Genomic DNA, 17,085 nt, shown 5'->3' with positions numbered 1-17,085 from the left:
TGGGTTGCCATTTCCTCCTCCAGGGGAACTTCCCTACGCAGGGATCGAACTTGAGTCTCCTGCTAACTCATCATAAAATTTTATCAATATGCACTGGTCAGAAATAGTCCAGCATGAAGTTTAGTCTGTGAAGTAAGACCTGTCTTTGCAGATTATCCAAGATCAGAATGAAGGAGGAAATATTTTAAATGCTCCTAAAAACTGTTTGTATATCTTTAAGATCATTACACATAACTGAAAAACTAAATATAAACTGCTCAGATATTCCACAAATTTCTTAAAAGTGTATTTGCTTGCATTGCACTTAACACTGCTTCAAGATGAAATGGTGAGCAAAACAAGTAGAAAAATCAAGTTTTCCAAAAAAGGATTGAGGGTGTTGGTAGAGCACAGCCTTCGAGATAGTCCAGATCAGTGAAAAATTAACCAATTTCCTACAGCCTTTCTCACTCATGCTCACAAATGTTTTTTTTTTTTTTTTTTTCCAATAATAGAACTATTTTATTAAACATATGAACGTACTGATTTTGTACAACACATTTCTTTCTCTCCTCTGCCCCAGGAAGCCAGCGCTCTAGAACCCCATGTTTATAAAAACACACTTTGGCAGCTACTATGACAAGGTGAAAAAAGTGCAATTCTGAAAGTGACAACACACAACCACAGTGGGGAACAGAAAAGGCAGAGCGGAGTGGGCCCAGGGCTGCTCCTCTTCTCTCAGGAGGAAACAATTTAAGAACAGAAACTCTTGAGCATTACTTAAGCAGTACTGCCCAACTCTCTTGGTAGCATCGCTGTTTCAATTCCATTTATCTTGATGTTGTAACTAACTAATCTGTTACTTCTTTAAGAAATTCTGCCCTGGTTTATATCCTTTTCAGTGACCCATATCCCTTTGAGCTTCAAAAACACAGAAGTCGCTCAGTCGTGTCTGACTCTTTGCGACCCCATGGATGGTAGCCCACCAGGCTCCTCGGTCCATGGGATTTTCCAGGCATGAATACTGGAGTGGGTTGCCGTTTCCTTCTCCCACAAATGTTTTTATGATAGAAGATCAGCCCATACACAGTTACACAGTAGCTCCCAATTCTATGACTTTTCTCATTTCCAGATCTTTCAGAGTGAAGGAAGATGATTAACAAGTCAAAAAAAATTTTTTTTCTGGCTGTGATTCATTTCAATATTTCATTACCACTGTTAAATTTAATAAGATTAATGTGCCAGCAAAGTTCACAATTTGATGTGCTTTTCAAATGATATTCCTATTTCTGAATTCTCTTGCTAGATCCAATTTTCATTTTTAATAATACTTCCTCTTTTGAATAATTCCAATGATGCTCATGGACCTAACCAATTCTCTCATTAAAGGAATGTTTTACGTATTGATGAAATCCTTATGGTTACAGCGTATAACAAAACATTAGGCTCCCCCTGCCCCGCCACACTCCCAGAAAAATCTGATGCAGAAGCAAGGGACAAGATGTACCTGGCAGGGAAGGAAAATCATCATCTCAGGCAGTTAAATATGTGAGGAGGGGCAAGAGGCTCCAACAGAAGGAAGGTAATAGCCAGATCTCATCTAGGTTGCAGGGATTCCAGGGACTGATGCCTCTGAAAGGCTAGGTAGAAACACTGGAACAGAGTTTCTGTTCTTGCTTGACCTCGAGTAGAAGAGCTGACTGATGAGTCTGTGATATGAGACCAAGTGCAAAGGCCAGAAGCGAGATGCAGAGAAAACATGATTTCAGGGGGCAGTCAAGGTTCAGAGGCTGAGTGGAGGCTGTGCAGGTGGCCTTCTTCCCCAGGAATCACAAAAGTGAACTTTGAGTTCTCAAACATAAAGGACAGGACCTCCCAGATCCAAAAGGGAGCCAGAGGTCATGGTCCACTTTGGGATGGTAGAAGAAAGAGACAATGACATTTTTTTTAAAAAAGCAAAAGCAGATGCAGACTAGTACACAGAGGATGGATAAAAAAAACATCCTACCACATAGCACAGGGAACTATATTCAATGCCTTATGACAAACCAGAATGGAAAAGAATAAGAAAAATATACACATGTATAACTTTGTCATAGAGCAGGAATGAACACAACATTGTAAACCAACTATACTTCAATAAATGTTTTAAAAACAAAATTAAAAAATAAAAATGTAAATAAGCACAGAAACACCCCAGAGCTCAGAAAACGTGTCTGAAAGAGAAGGAACAGCTGGCAATGCCTAGGATGACAGCTTAAAGGTGGGGACAAGTCAGGAGTCAGTCAGGACAGGTGTCTGTCTTTTGCCATTGTTTATACTGCCCCCGACCTCTGGGCTGTGAAAAACAGAAGGTTAATCCAAGGAGCTCTGGGGGCCTCACAGTACCTGAGGCAAAAGGTCTCTGGTTCTTAAACCTGAGGGATGGGACAGGGCTCAGGACAAAGTGCATACTTGCTAAATCCTACGAATTTGAGAGTCAAATTCTTCAATTTCCCAATCAAGACACTCATACCCAGAGAGATTCATTGACCTCTATTTCGACATCTGACTGAAGGGGAGTTTTTCAATTCCTGGTTTAATACTCATTTCCACACACCACACCGCCTGCCTAAAACTTGTTATTGGGAACAGCTTTTAAATTATTCATGAAGAAATATTTTGAAGAAGTGCTATACATCCAAGTATACTTGTTTCAGCGTTGTTTCATTAGCACAAATGATTGAAAACAGCCTCATGATCTAAGAACAGGGGACAGATTAAATGAGTAATGGGACATCCATGCAATGATGGTACACAGTCTTTCAAAAAATTAGGTTCAGGGTTTCTCTGGTGGGCTCAGTGATGAAGAAACCACCTGCCAAAGTAGGAGACACAGGTTCGATCCCTGATCCTGGAAGATCCCACATGCCTTGAAGCAGTTAAGCCCGTGTACCACAACTATTGACCTGTGCTCTAGAGCCCAAAAGCTGCAGCTACTGAGCCCATTCGCCCTAGAGCCTGTGCCCCACAGAAAGAGAAGCAAGCCACTGCAATGAGAAGCCAATGCACTGCAACTAGAGAGTCGCCCCCGCTCGCCCACAACTAGAGAAAAGCCAGTGCAGCAACAAAGATCTAGCACAGCCAAAAATAAAAATAACTAAATAAAAAAATAAAAATTTTTTGGAAAAATGAGGTTGAGGGAATTCCCTCGCAGTTCAGTGGTTGGTTAGGATTCGACGATTTCACTCTCAAAGGCCCAGGTTTAATCCTCTGTTGGGGAGCTAAGATCAGTGCAGCCAAATAAACAAAAAATGAGATTGGTCTATGGGTTTTGATATATAATAGCCTTCCCTGATAGTTGGTAAAGAATCCATCTGCCTGCAACGCAGGAGAACCCGGCTTGATTCCTGGATCAGAAAGATCCCCTGGAGAAGGGAAAAGCTACCCACTCCAGTATTCTGACCTGCAGAATTCCAGGGACTGTATAGTCCATGAGGTCGCAAAGAGTTGGACACAACTGAGCAGCTTTCACTTTCACAAAAATATGTATATGGATTTCCAGGATACACTGTTAAGTGACAATTCAAGGTGCAGGAATGAAGGGGCATGCTGCCATTGGTGGTGAATGCCTGTTCCACGTAAGCACGCTCGTGCACACATGCACACACCCCGCAGCCTTGTACGTGTGTAGGATGCCACCAAAAGGACACGTCAAAAACTGGCATCAGGAGATGCTCACGGGGAGGGAAACTCAAGGCTGGCAGAATGAGAAGTCCTCTTCCCAGGATACCCTTCTTGTGCTTTTTGAAGTTTGTACCATATGCTCATACTACTAATTATAAAAGACGAAGGTCCCTGCAAAGTCAAGGGTGACATACAGAAATCCTATTCGTTACAGTACAGGTCGAGCTGTGCGGGTCAATCGGAAATAACAGCAGCACAGGACACAGACGCTCACGTCTCTCTCCAGGGAAAGTTGTAGCTTCCCTCAATGGGGAAGTTCCGCTTTCCTGCCTACGGTGTACCATGTGGCCCTGCGACAAGTCACCTACCTGTGAGCCAGAGCTTCCTTCCGGTAAAACAAGGGTCTGCCTGAGAAGATGGCTGAGAAGACGGGTGGGGGTGTGACGGGGGCAGAGGCACTGGGTGAAGATGCACTGGGTAAGGGCCACGGGGCCTTTGCCAGGGGCTGTCACCCTCAGTTACAATGACTGGGGAAAGCGCCATGAAAGAAAGGGTGATGGAGCTGGACTTTGAACTTGGAGAAGAGGCGGAAGTGGGAGAACTAAGAGACCACTCTCAGAGGGGCACTGCAGGAGGCTGCGACCTATTGCAGGTGGAGTGGAATGGATGCCACTGAATCCCTCAGGTGAACAACGATGTCTGACATTGAATTTGAACTTGTTTTCTGCCTTAGGCTACAGTCAAACCTGATTCATTGGAAAGACCCTGATGCTGGGAAAGATTGAAGGCAGAAGAAGGGGACAACAGAAGACGAGATGGTTGGATGGCATCACCGATTCAATGGACGTGAGTTTGAGCAAGCTCCAGGAGATGGTGAAGGACAGGGAAACCTGGGGTGATGCAGTCCATGGGGTCGCAAAGAGTCTGACATGACTAAGCAGCTGAACAACAACAGTACTTAAGAATTCCAACTATCCAACTGTCAAACAAATTTTAATCAACCATGTTAAAAGAAACATTGGATTATCTGCATAACCCCTCCAAAGGAAATATTACAAAATCATCTCACACAAAAAAGCAATCAGAAACTAATCAGCCAAAATGTAAGTAAAATTGTATTATAAAGATGTGTCAGTTATAATTTAAAACATGATGTTTTTCTGGATATAATTATACTTGTAGTATTTCTAAGATTTTTTAATTTATAATCTGTTTTCTCTTCTCATTCCAATTAAATACCATCTTTGGTTTTCATTATGTGAGAAAAAAAAAAAAGTCTAGGGAGAAATGCTACAGGACCCAAAGCATTCAGAGCTAGTGATGAGGAAGACAGGGGCAATAAGGACGTGCTGGAGGACTATAAAAACCTCAGTAGCCATAAGACCCCCAGGAATATGTATGAGGTTGAGCCATTTTGTTAGATGTTAAAGAAAAGGGTGATCCTGGAAGATAAAATGATACAAAAACCCTTGGTTTTTAGAAAAATGAGGAGAAAAATCCCAGCAGCTTCTAGACTGAAAACAAGGCAAAACAAAGAAAATGAATATGGTTGCCTATAAAAGAAAGAGAAGCAGACAGGCAGAGAAACATCTGTTCCACTAAATGCTAAAGATAATAAAAAGATAATAAAATAATGTTTACGGAGCTTGAAGGAAAACGATTATCACAGAATTATGTTTGCATCCAGACTCTGGCTCATGCAAAAAAAGCATCTTCAGACATATAGGAGGTTAGAAAATATATCATCTACACACTCTAATAAAAAAATTAAATGAGAAAATACTCAAAGAAGAAAGGAGAAGGTGCAGTTTATAAGAAATAGTGGTTAGCAATGAAAACAGTAAAGCTGTCAAGACGGTTTAAGACATTTTTTAAACTATGGATGTGAATATAACACAACAGTTAAGAAAAAAGCTTTAATATAATACAAGGGCAAAAAGAAAAGCCAGATGGAATTAAAATCCCAGATTATTTCAACAAAACCTAGGATATGTAAAGGAAGGAGAAATCCAAATATCCTATACCGTTTGTCTTGTTTGGTAGTAGAATATTTTAGACATTGGTTAAGTTTTTACATTGACAGAAATACAGGAAAAAAGCATCCTTGTTAGAAACTTAATAGTAATTCCCAGAAGAAGAAAAATAGGATATAAAGCTCCTCAACCATTAGAGGAGAAAAAAATAAAGGATGTATGGAAACTTGACATATTCTGTAAAACACAAGAAAAGAATGAGGAAGTATTCTGAATACCAAGAAGGCTTACAAAATTCAAAGGCAGGATATGATCTGAGCTGTTTAACACATTGGCCACGACCCACATGTGGCTATTAAATTCTATTAGTTTCAAATTAGAATGGAATAAAATTTAAAATTCAGTGCCTCAGTCACACTAGTCACATTTCAAGCGACCAGTGATCTCTGTATCACACATTTTCATAATAGCAGAACAGTCTAGCAGACAACACTCACAGCCAGTGCAAAATACAAGGTAATATGAGTCTATATAAAGTATGATCTTATTTATGTTAAATATACATTTACATACACATATAAATATATAAAGGGGTACCCAGGTGGCTCAGTGGTAAAGAATCCACCTGCCAATGCAGGAGACACAGGGTACTCGGATTCGATCCCTGGGTCACGAAGATCCCCTGGAGGAGGGCATGGCAACCCACTTCAGTATTCTTGCTTGGAGAGAATCCCATAGACAGAGGAGCCTGCTGGGTTACAGTACACAGGGTCACAAAGAGTCAGACATGACTGAGCACACATGCACATAAATATATAAACATTTATGTTTATATATGGTTGCGTCAGTTTATATATGATTGAGTTTATATATGATTATATATAATTGAGTTTCTATATGATTGAGTCAGTGAAAAATAAAAAATAACAAAAGCATCTATATAATGTATGATCTTACTTAGGTAAATATATGTGTGTGTATATATGTATATAAATATAAATAACAATAAATTACACGGTTAATAGTGGTATCTCTAAGAAGTAAGATGACTAAGGGACTTGCTTTCTCCATATATCTTACTGTTTGTATTTTCATTAAGCATATTACTCTTCCAAAAAGTAAAAGTCATTAATATATTTTCAACAGGAATAACCGTAGACCAACCAACCAATCTCTTTCTTGAACTTGGTTCCAAACCCTGGGTTAACCCAGTAACTGACTTTAACTTTTATATATCTACCATGTACACTTGGGTTAATAAATAATTTGAAGATAGCACAGCATGTGTCTAATATACTTCGAGACTTTCTTAGAGTTTGGCCAAGCCCTGCAAGAAGTTTGTTCTGAGCCCCAGAGTGATAGCATCCTTTCAGATGGAAACCTTTGATCATTTTAAATGTTATTTCCCAAATCAGGAGGTTGCTTGAGCAAAAGTTGTTAGCTCATCTTTCCATTTAGATTTACTGTATTAATATATATGTGTGTTGAGTCTCTTTGATTGTGTCCAACTCTTTGCTACTCCACAGACTGCAGCCCACCAGGTTCCTCTGTACATGGGATTTTCCAGGCAAGAATACTAGAGTGGCTTGCCATGCCCTCTTCCAGGGGATCTTCCCGACCCTGGATCAAACCTTCGTCTCTCGTGTCTCCTGCATTGGCAGGTGGGTTCTTTACCACTAGCGCCATAGATAACAGATCACATTTCAGAAATAGCAGTTTTGAATTATCCCTTAAGTTTTCCATGATAAAAAATATATATTGAGAATTCTAGTAATTTTCTGCATCTTCCCACAGACCCTACAGTTTACTGAAGAAAAGATCAACAACAAAGTCAGAACTAATGACATGGTACACAGAGTAGCTTCCAATATTCTCCCCTTAAATTGGAGGTAAGAAAAGAGAGGTTACTGCTAAGTCACTTCAGTCGTGTGCGACTCTGTGCGACCCCATAGACGGCAGCCCACCAGGCTTCCCCGTCCCTGGGATTCTCCAGGCAAGAACACTGGAGTGGGTCGCCATTTCCTCCTCCAATGCATGGAAGTGAAATGTGAAAGTGAAGTCGCTCAGTCGTGTCCGACTCTAGCAACCCCATGGACTGCAGCCTACCAGGCTCCTCCATCCATGGGATTTTCTAGGCAAAAGTACTGGAGTGGGGTGCCATTGCAGGGTCTCTGATAAAAGAATTTCAAAGTTTTAAACTTTCCCAAATGCCAGATCTTTAATTTTTGTTAAGAAAAATAATATATTTAAAATGTCTGGGAATAACCCTCAAATACCAAAACTATTTCAGATCTACCCTAGGGGATAGTTCAGTCACTTATCTGCCAACAAAGACATCGTCATATATGCTTATTTTATTCCCTATGTAAATATTCTTGGTAACTATTCACCACAGTGAATAATGAGGGGAAAGTTCTCTGAGTGAAAAGGGGATGAGACACATCAATTTGTCCAGGAAATACGCACTTTGAAAGTCAGTGTTTGTAAAGCAAGGAGAGAGATTTGGTTCTGCTGCTAACTTAAATGCTAATTTAAAAGAATCCACCTGCGATGCAGGAGTCACGGGTTCGATCCCTGGTTTGGGGACATCCCCTGAAGGAAAAAATGGCAACCCACTCCAGTATTCTTGTCTGGAAAATCCCATGCACAGAGGAGCCTGGTGGGCTACAGTCCATTAAGTTGCACAGAGCTGGACAAGACTGAGCACACGTGCACACTTTTCTCCTGAGGCTCTAGTTTTAGTATGTGTAAGACAATAAGTAAATACATTATACTCAACAGTGGATGTAAATTAATTCTTTCAGGCCACAAGTGTACTATTTAGTGAATGACTGCTCTGTGTACTGACCCACACCTGGTAGCCTCCAAGTGATCATTCACCTTTAAAATATCCATTCCTTCAAAGCCTCATTATCTGTCACCTGATTTCAATTGGTGGAGCATGAAGAGGCCAGGTGTAGAAAAGAGGTGTCTTTCAAATTTTAACATTTATAAACTTGAGCTACTTAAGAAGAAAAAAAAAATCTAGGTTTCCACTGAGCCATATCATCAGTATCCAAGCCAAATAAAACACAATTACTCCCCCATATTTGGCACATGCCATCTGAATTAAAATCCAAAAAAGTGGTCCAACTAGCACAGCCACTTGGATTTTTACTAATCTCCTTACATTTTAATAGACTACAATAAACCCATTACAACAATTTCTTCCTTCTAGAAGCTTAAATCATGTTATCTGTTCTTGGGGAAAATATTTCAGTCCATTGAGCAGCTCTAATTTTGAGTAACTGTGCTAACGTATAATTAATGTGCCGATGCACTAAACTGAAAACCTTGGAAGAAGGCATGGATATGCTTTCGGGTGTGAATGTGGGAACTGCAAGGTTCCTGGCGGCAGCTTCCCCATCACCTGCTACACAGGTGAGTAATTTTCTGTACCATGGGACATTCTTGACTATATAAGCAAAGAAGTACATAATCAAACCTTCAAAAGGATGAAGAACAACAAAGAGACATAATAGGGGAGAAGACAGACTGTCAAGGATCTTGCTAGAAAGACAGGTGCTAAAGTTTGGGGGGTAACTCGGCACATTTGCATCTGTGCCCATTTCTGGCACTAGTGCCATTGTTTCAATAACATATCTATATTTAGCTATCTATCATAGACGAATTTCTATCACTGCATAAACAGAACTGGAGCTCAGATGTCTGCAGAATTTCCTTTCCTCTCTTTTTAAAAAAATATTCAGACTAGAATTCTAACATTCTGTACTTGCAGCTGCCACTGAAAAATATTCATGCCAATGAAAGATACATTTAGTCAGCTTTTCTCTTTCTTGATCTCTTTTAATATTTTATAACACTTTAAAACTCAAAGTTCCTGTCTTAAATAAATCTCCAAGCAGACGTTAAATAGAATGTAAATACTCCACACTTTAAATCATCAATCATTTAAAGAATCCTCTCCATGAACTGAATAAATAAGCCATCTGTGACTAAGGCCTCCCTATCATGTTTTTAAGCTGACCCACTTCTTCGCCAGTCACCATGGTTTGCAAAATCTCACTTCTAAAGGGATAAGTGCTGGGCGCCAGAGCATAGTTCGAATCCAACTGGGTAAAAGGCTAATTAATGTAAACACAAGTTGGGATTTAAAATGACCCCCCTATCTATAAAAACAGAACTTCAATACCCCCCTTCACCGGAAGCAATCTTTTCCCCCCAAAGGAGAGTGAATTAAGTCTGCAGCGGGGGAGAATGGGAGCCAGTGAAAGGAAGAAGAAACCTAATCAGGTGTTAAAACGGGTGTCCTTGGACATCAAGCAGCAAACAGGATCTGGTCGGGTCGGCGGGAGCGACCCCCCAAGACTGAGTTGAAATTTGGGTCGGGACCGCTCCAGAGATGCGGACTCGCTCGGCGGGGGCGGATCTGTGCGACCCCAGAAACCCAGCCGGGACCCCCGGCGCCCCCTGCCCGGGTCCGCGCGGGGCAAGGCAGCCAGGGCAGCACAACTTTCCGCAGCTCCCCGGCCAGCGCCGCGGAAACCAGTAAGGGCAAATCTCAAACTGCTCCCCGCCATCGGAGGCTCGTTATCCCGGGGGTGGTGGCGGCTGGGGGAGGGGTGGGAGGGTCTGGGAGGACTTCGGAGGAGGATGACAAGAAGAGGAGAGAGGAGAACCACTTCCCACCGGCCGGGCCGCCACAAAGGGAAGGGCGTTGCGTTCCCCTCGGTGCCATCAAGTCACACGCCGGCTGGGATGCGGACGCGCGAGGCCGGCGGGTGACAGCGGCGTGGCTGGTCCCGGCGCCCCTTCGCCCACCCGCGGCCTCGCCCCCACCGCCCAGCTCCCCTCGCGAGCCGCACCCCCGGACCTCCAGCAGCCCCGGAGCCGCGCGAAAGCCACGCGGGGGCCCGCCCGCCCCGGAGCCGGCGTCCGCGCGGAGCCCGGGCGCGCCTACCCTTTGGCGTGCTCCGTCTCTTCCTCATTGTCCCCGTCGATCCCGCACGTGTCCTGGTCGTCCAGCTCCAAGCTCTGTTGGCTGGCCGCTGACTCGCTGTCCTCCGCCATCTCGGCGGCGCGGGCTGGGAGGCGGCGCTGGAGGGCGCGAGCGCGGGGGGCGGGCGCGGCGAAGGCGGCAGCGGGAGAAGCTCCCTCTAGCGCAGCTCGCCGTCTCCTCCGGGCGCGCCCGCCCACTCTGCCCCGCCTCACCTTGGTTCCGCCCCGCCTCACCTCGTTCCGTCCCGCCTCGCCCCGCCCCGCCGCGCCGCGCCGCGCCCAGCCCCGCCCAGTCCAGCCTCGCCCCGCCCCACCCAGCCTCGCTCCGCCCCGCCCAGCCTCGCTCCGCCCCGCCCAGCCTCGCTCCGCCCAGCCCCTCTGTGCCGGGTTTGGGGGCGGTGCGCGCGCCCCGGCCGTCCGGGGTTGGGGGCGCGCGGGACAGCGGCACGCACTGTACGCAGGGGCGTAGCCCTGGAACACGCCTCAGTCTTCTGAACGCCGCAACCTGCTGACCGCAAATCCTGAGTCTTCGTTTTTGGAAAATAGACAACGCGATTTTACATCTGTTCATATTAAGAAGAGCTTTCAACTCTGCAGGAAATTCATACTCAGGGGTAGGCCGTGCTCAGACCACTGATTTCCAGAACCCAAACCCCATCCCTTGTGAAGGGATTTCATTTCATACGTCTTTGTAAAGATTGGTAAAGAAGTCTTTGGAATCTTTGTAAAGATTTGGAATCTTTGTAAAGATTTCATTTCATACGTCTCTGTCCAGTGTACTATAAAGTCAAAGTCTAAACAGTGCTTCCAGCCTTCCCACCTGTCCATTCCAACCGGACTCGTGGCCCTAAAACTCTTGACAGAGGACAGTGTAGAGCTGCCCCCTTTTTTGCTGGACCGCTTAGCCCACAACAGCCATCTTGGGGGAAATGGGGCTTGAAGAGTGTCAGGGGCGTCATTCTGGCGTCCTCAAGTGAAGGTTATGACCTAAACCTCCAAGCAGAAGTGGGTGGCCTTCTAGGCTGAAATGGTTCCGTGTCTCTCCCGGTGAAGGCAGGAGGGTAAGGAGGCACTCCATGGATTGCCAAAGAAAAGGCACATCAAGTCCAAAGTCTTGTTTGCTGTTGCACTCTGTACACCCGGTCCTTCCCTTTGTTCTCCGTCATGGACAGAGTTCAGGGTCCCACTAGGTTATGGGAAGCCTGCATGGTTTTACAAAGGCAGTGGAAAGATAGTTATTAGAAATGCCCAGTGAGGGAAACGAGACTTTAAAAAGCTACCTGTAATTTTTGGTGTAGGTCCTTTTTTTTTTTTTTTTTGCAAAAGGTATTGAGAACATTTTGTGGCTTCTATTTTTTTTCCCCACAAGCAAGACCATGCCCTTAAAATGATAGAAGTACCTAAAAACAAAAATTGTAGAGCGATTTCAAAGTTCACCAGACTTTTATGACTGCCTGAGGTTGAGCTTGCAAAGGTTCTGAAAGAAGTGGAAAATGGGGCCAAACCACGAAGGAAATATAGGCTTTCTTTCACAATTGCAACGATTTCTGAGACCAAAAGTCACATATGAGCTCTGGCTTCAAACTTTAGGCAAATATAGATCAGTGAATTTCCTTTGGTTCCTCCCTCTGGACATAAAAGTTGGATAATGGTAACCTGGTTGGGTAATCAGCAGACTCCTGACCAAGAGCAAATCAGATCAGTTGCTATAAACTACTGGAAGGGTTCTCTAAAAAAGAGAAATGCAAATCAAAACTACCTCACACCAGTCAGAAAGAAAACCTCTACAAACAATAAATGCTGGAGAGGGTATAGAGGGAACCCTCTTGCACTGTTGATGGGAATGTAAATTGATGCAGCCATATGGACAAACGTATGTAGGTTCCTTATAAAGCTGAAAATAGAACTACCATATGACCCAGCAATCCCACTGCTGCTGCTACGTCGCTTTAGTCGAGTCCAACCCTGTGCGACCCCATAGACCGCAGCCCACTAGGATCCTCTGTCCCTGGGATTCTCCAGGCAAGAATACTGGAGTGGGTTGCCATTTCCTTCTCCAAGCAATCCCACTACTGGCCATTTATCCTGAGAAAACCATGATGGAAAGAAACACATTTACCCCAATATTCATTGCAGCCCTATTTACAATAGACAGGACATGGAAGCAACCTAAATGTTCATTAACAGATGACTGGATAAAGATGTCGTGCATATACACAATGGAATATTACTCAGCCATAAAAAGGAACAAGATTGGGTTATTTGTGGAGATGTAGATGGACCTAGAGTCTGTCAGAGTGAAGTAAGTCAGAAAGGCAGAAATATTGTATATTGATGCATATATGTGGAATCTAGAAAAATGGCACAGATGAACCTACTTGCAGGGCAGGAAAAGAGACATAGGTATAGAAAATGGACATGTGGACAGGCATGGGGAGGGGGGTTGAAATGGCAGATTAGGATTGATGTATATACACCATGTGTAAAACAGTGGGAACCTGCGATGTAGCATAGGGAGCTCAGCTCGGTGCTCTGTGATGACCTAGAAGGATGGGGGAGGTGGGAGGAGGTCCAAGAAGGAGGGGATATACATACACATACAGCTGATTCACTTTGTTGTACAATAGAAACTAACAATGTTGTGAAACAATTATACTCCAATTAAAAAAAGACCAAGGGAAACTCAGCAGACACATATTTATCTGAATTCTCAAGAAATGTCTCCTAAGAACCTCTCAAAAAAGAGTAAGAAAACAAATAATTCTGGAGAAATAAAATGAGAGTATCAAAAACCAGTTGAACACTGGAAAGCAATGATAAATAGGGAATATGTGTTCCCCAGAATGCAAAGAAGTTGGCACAGGTGACTTTTCAGCAGTGGATGGAGGTATTACATAATACGAATGTGTGTCATCATTAATTATGTGAAACAGGATAGAGTTTGCAGATGACCCTGGTGTTCTTAAACGCTATTGTTATGCATAGAAACAGTAGGATTTAACAGTATGTCTGGCATACTGCTGTCCATGGAGTCTCGAAGAGTCGGACCAACTGAGTGACTGAACAACAACAATGCATAGAAACTCACTATATTTCTAAAAATTATGTCTTCTTTTCCCTATTTTAATCCCAGAGTTTGGGGGATTGGAACCAGATGGTATCCTTAGAACCTCAGATCCAAGATTTCATTGGGGGAAGAGACTACTGCACAGTGGTTACTAGTGTGTTAAAAGAGGCTCTTGGAAATTTCCTATCCTACTTGACTCATCTCTTATTATAGATGTAAGATCATAGTTGTATAATTAGTCTTGTTTTATTTAAACTGCTGTAACTTTTTGCTTTAAAAAATTGTGCTATAATACATGCAACATAAAATTTACCATCTTAACTGTTTCTAAGTTCACAATTCAGTAGCATTAAGTACATTGACATTGTTGTGCAAGCCGATCTCCAGAACTTTTACATCTTGCAAAACTGCAACTATAACCATTAAACAACTCCCCATTCACCCCTCTCTCCAGCCCCTGGCAACCACCTATGAATCTGACTACTTTCTATCCCTGTGAATTTGACCAGTCTAGATTCCTTGTATAAATGCGATTATGCAGTCTTTTTGTGACCAGCTTATTTCCCTTAGCAAAATGTCCTCAAGGTTCATCTGTGCTGTACCATGTATCAGAATTTTCTTCCTTTCTAAGGCTGAATGATATTCTACTGTATGAATAATATTGCAGTGTATTGCAAATCATAAGATCCTGAACTTTGAGGTTGATGCTATAATTTGGATGAGATGTTGGGGCATTTTGTGGGGGCATTGATCCCTGGTCAGGGAACTAAGATCTCATATGCTGTGGAGTAACTAAGCTCTTTGTGCCACAACTACTGAGCCCATGTGCCACAAACTAGAGAGTCTGTGCACTACAGTGAAAGATCCTGAGTGCCACGACTAAGACCCGAAGAAGCCAAGTAAAATAAGTAAACAAATATTTTTTAAAAAGAAGAAAGATGTGACTAACTGGCCAGAAGGCAGATTGATAAATTCACTGCAAAGGTATGAATTCAAATCTCCATCCTTGTCATTGCAGCTCCTCCCACCAAGAGATGGAACCAATGTTCCCACCATTTGATTTTAGGATGACCAACAAAATTCAGCAGAAGTGATGGTGTGGCAGTTTTGTCACATAGAATATACCCTTCTGCCTGCTCTATCTCATTCCAGCCAAAAAAAAAAATTCTGATGATACAGGGTGTGTATCTAGAATGCATGCATGCTAAGTCACTTCAGTTGTGTCCAACTTTGCAACCCCATGGACTGTAGCCTGCCAGGTTCCTCTGTCTCTGGGATTTCCCAGCAAGAACACTGTAGTGGGTTGCCATGCCCTCCTCCAAGGGATCTTCCTGACCCAGGGATTGAACCAGTGTCTCTTACGTCTCCTGCATTGGCAGGCGTGTTCTTTACCACTAGTACCACCTGGGAAGCCCCATGTATCTAGTATACATCATCTTTATTAATAAGAGAACTAATAAATTTTGGCCAAAGGGAATGTTAAAGGGATCTAGCCTTGAGAGGGTTTGCATGACCTGCTCTGCCCAGTGGAACGCTTTCCCTCCTGGGCTCTCCCCTTCTCGGTCAGTCCACCAACTGACCACGGACACATATGCAAGCCCCACGGAGATCAGCATAACTGCCTAGCTGACCCATAGATGTGTGAGAAAGAATCCATGGTTATTGTTTAAAACCATTAAGTTGTGGAGTGTGGTTTTTTTCTGCATCGATAACTAACTGATAAGCCACAGGAAAGCAAAGACCAAAAGAACATCTTAAAGATGGACACATTCTTTATCATCAACTCTGATAACTGTCTATATATCAGGACTGTCAGAAAAAGACTCCTGCCAGGTTGATAATCTGCACATTCCACTCTGTGCTCACAAAAACAATGTCTCTTACTTTGGCATTGTGTTAACTCTTCCTAATAGCTGGTCTGCTTTACACTCAGGTTGACTTGATCTTATTTTTTTTAAAGCGACTCCATTTCTGGGCTTCCCTGGTGGCTCAGTACTAAAGAATGCACCTGCCAATGCAGGAGACATGGGTTTGATCTCTGGTCTGGGAAGATCCCACATTCTGAGGAGCAACTAGGCCCATGCACCACAACTACTGAAGCCTGAGCACCCTAGAGCCCGTGCTCTGCAACAAGAGAAGCCACCACAATGAGAATTCCACGTACCGCAAAAAGAGTAGCCCCGCCCTGCTAGAGAAAGGCTGCACAGCAGCAAAGACCCGGCACAGCCCTAAATAAATAAAATTGTATACATTTTAAAAAGTGACTCCATTTCTAATTGTGAAGGAAGCTACGACTGCGCCTTACCTTTTGCAATTGTGCATTTGAGAAGCACTTCTTGGGATCAGTGTGAGTGTGGTTTTCACCTCCTGCTGCTTAGGATTCTGCTGAAAGGCTTTCCTACTTGTTCAAACCAGCAGGGTGGTGTCACCCTGAGAACTGCAGACCAGCTACATATGAAACTTCACTGTGGGTGAGTCTGGCTTGCTCCCTGTGGCTCAAGGTAGGGCCTGAGGGGGTGCCGAGGAACCTGCCAGAGATGTCGCAGCATGTCAGTGGGCGTTGATCACCAAGAGGAGATTATATTTGCACCAATTAAGTCAAACAGGTTACACTGTCTTTCTCTAATCCCTCTTCCCTACCACATGCGCTCTAGAGGAGCCAGAAGATGGGCATGTGGGGAGATCCTTTGAGCCACTGGCAAACACCAGAATCAAAAGATGGGGGTGGACTTGGCACTGGACCAAAGATTAAAGATACAAACTGCATGTGACTGGAGTGAGTTTTTAATACCTGAAGTCACTGAAAGCCCTGGAGTCTGCCCAACATATCACTAAGGGTGGGAAAGGGAGATTTGAAAGCATGGTTGAAAGCAGTGACTAAAGAAAAAGCATACCCATTTGATTTTATAAAAATAAAAACAGAGCCAAATCCTCCATCTATGTATCATTTTATTTATTTGTAAATAGTGTCTCCTAGCAAAAACGGTACCATCCTTTGTAGAAGAAACTATAGTTAGATTCAAATCCCTGTACCTTCCTCTTTGTGTTTATAGCCAGGGAAGATGCTCATTTGAAAGATTTGCATAGAGTAAAAACTCATTGTTAAAATTTGTTGAGGGTTATAGCCTGGTTGAATTTGTAAAAATTCTGAATTGGAGAATGCTTTTACAGAAATTTGTACAAAGTGATTAAAGTCATCCTTTTTCATTAAACACAACCATTCACCCACAGAGATTTCTTAGGTTATCCTTCTCATCCACTCAGGAGAGGCACTTCAGCTCTTTACTCAGCATTGAAATGAGTTGGTACTAACTGTTTTTCTTAATTTATTTGGCAGCGCCAAGTCTTAGATGTGACACATGGGACCTAGCAGCATGTGAACTCTTAGTTGCAGTATGTGGG

General features: G+C 43.3%; 1 protein-coding gene across 14 annotated transcripts in view; it reads right to left on the bottom strand.

The window, feature by feature from the left end:
- Positions 1-10,711, bottom strand: part of NMT2 (N-myristoyltransferase 2) — a 60,359-nt gene extending 49,648 nt beyond the window's left edge. For all 14 annotated transcript variants that reach the window (XR_015139607.1, XR_015139609.1, XR_015139610.1 and 11 more), the window contains exon 1: positions 10,579-10,711. Coding sequence is in view for 4 of the 14 variants with exons in the window: in XM_086334226.1 (XP_086190352.1) it covers positions 10,579-10,688 (110 nt within the window). In the remaining 10 variants the exon portion in view is untranslated. The remainder of the gene's footprint in view (positions 1-10,578) is intronic.
- Between the last annotated feature and the right edge of the window lie 6,374 nt (positions 10,712-17,085).

The sequence above is a fragment of the Bos grunniens genome, chromosome 13, assembly GCF_055505025.1.
Source record: "Bos grunniens cultivar Pamir isolate PY7600 chromosome 13, Bosgru_T2T1.0, whole genome shotgun sequence".
NCBI lineage: Eukaryota > Metazoa > Chordata > Mammalia > Artiodactyla > Bovidae > Bos > Bos grunniens.
Note: the sequence above shows the minus strand (reverse complement) of the source record. Positions and strands in the feature narration are given on the sequence as shown.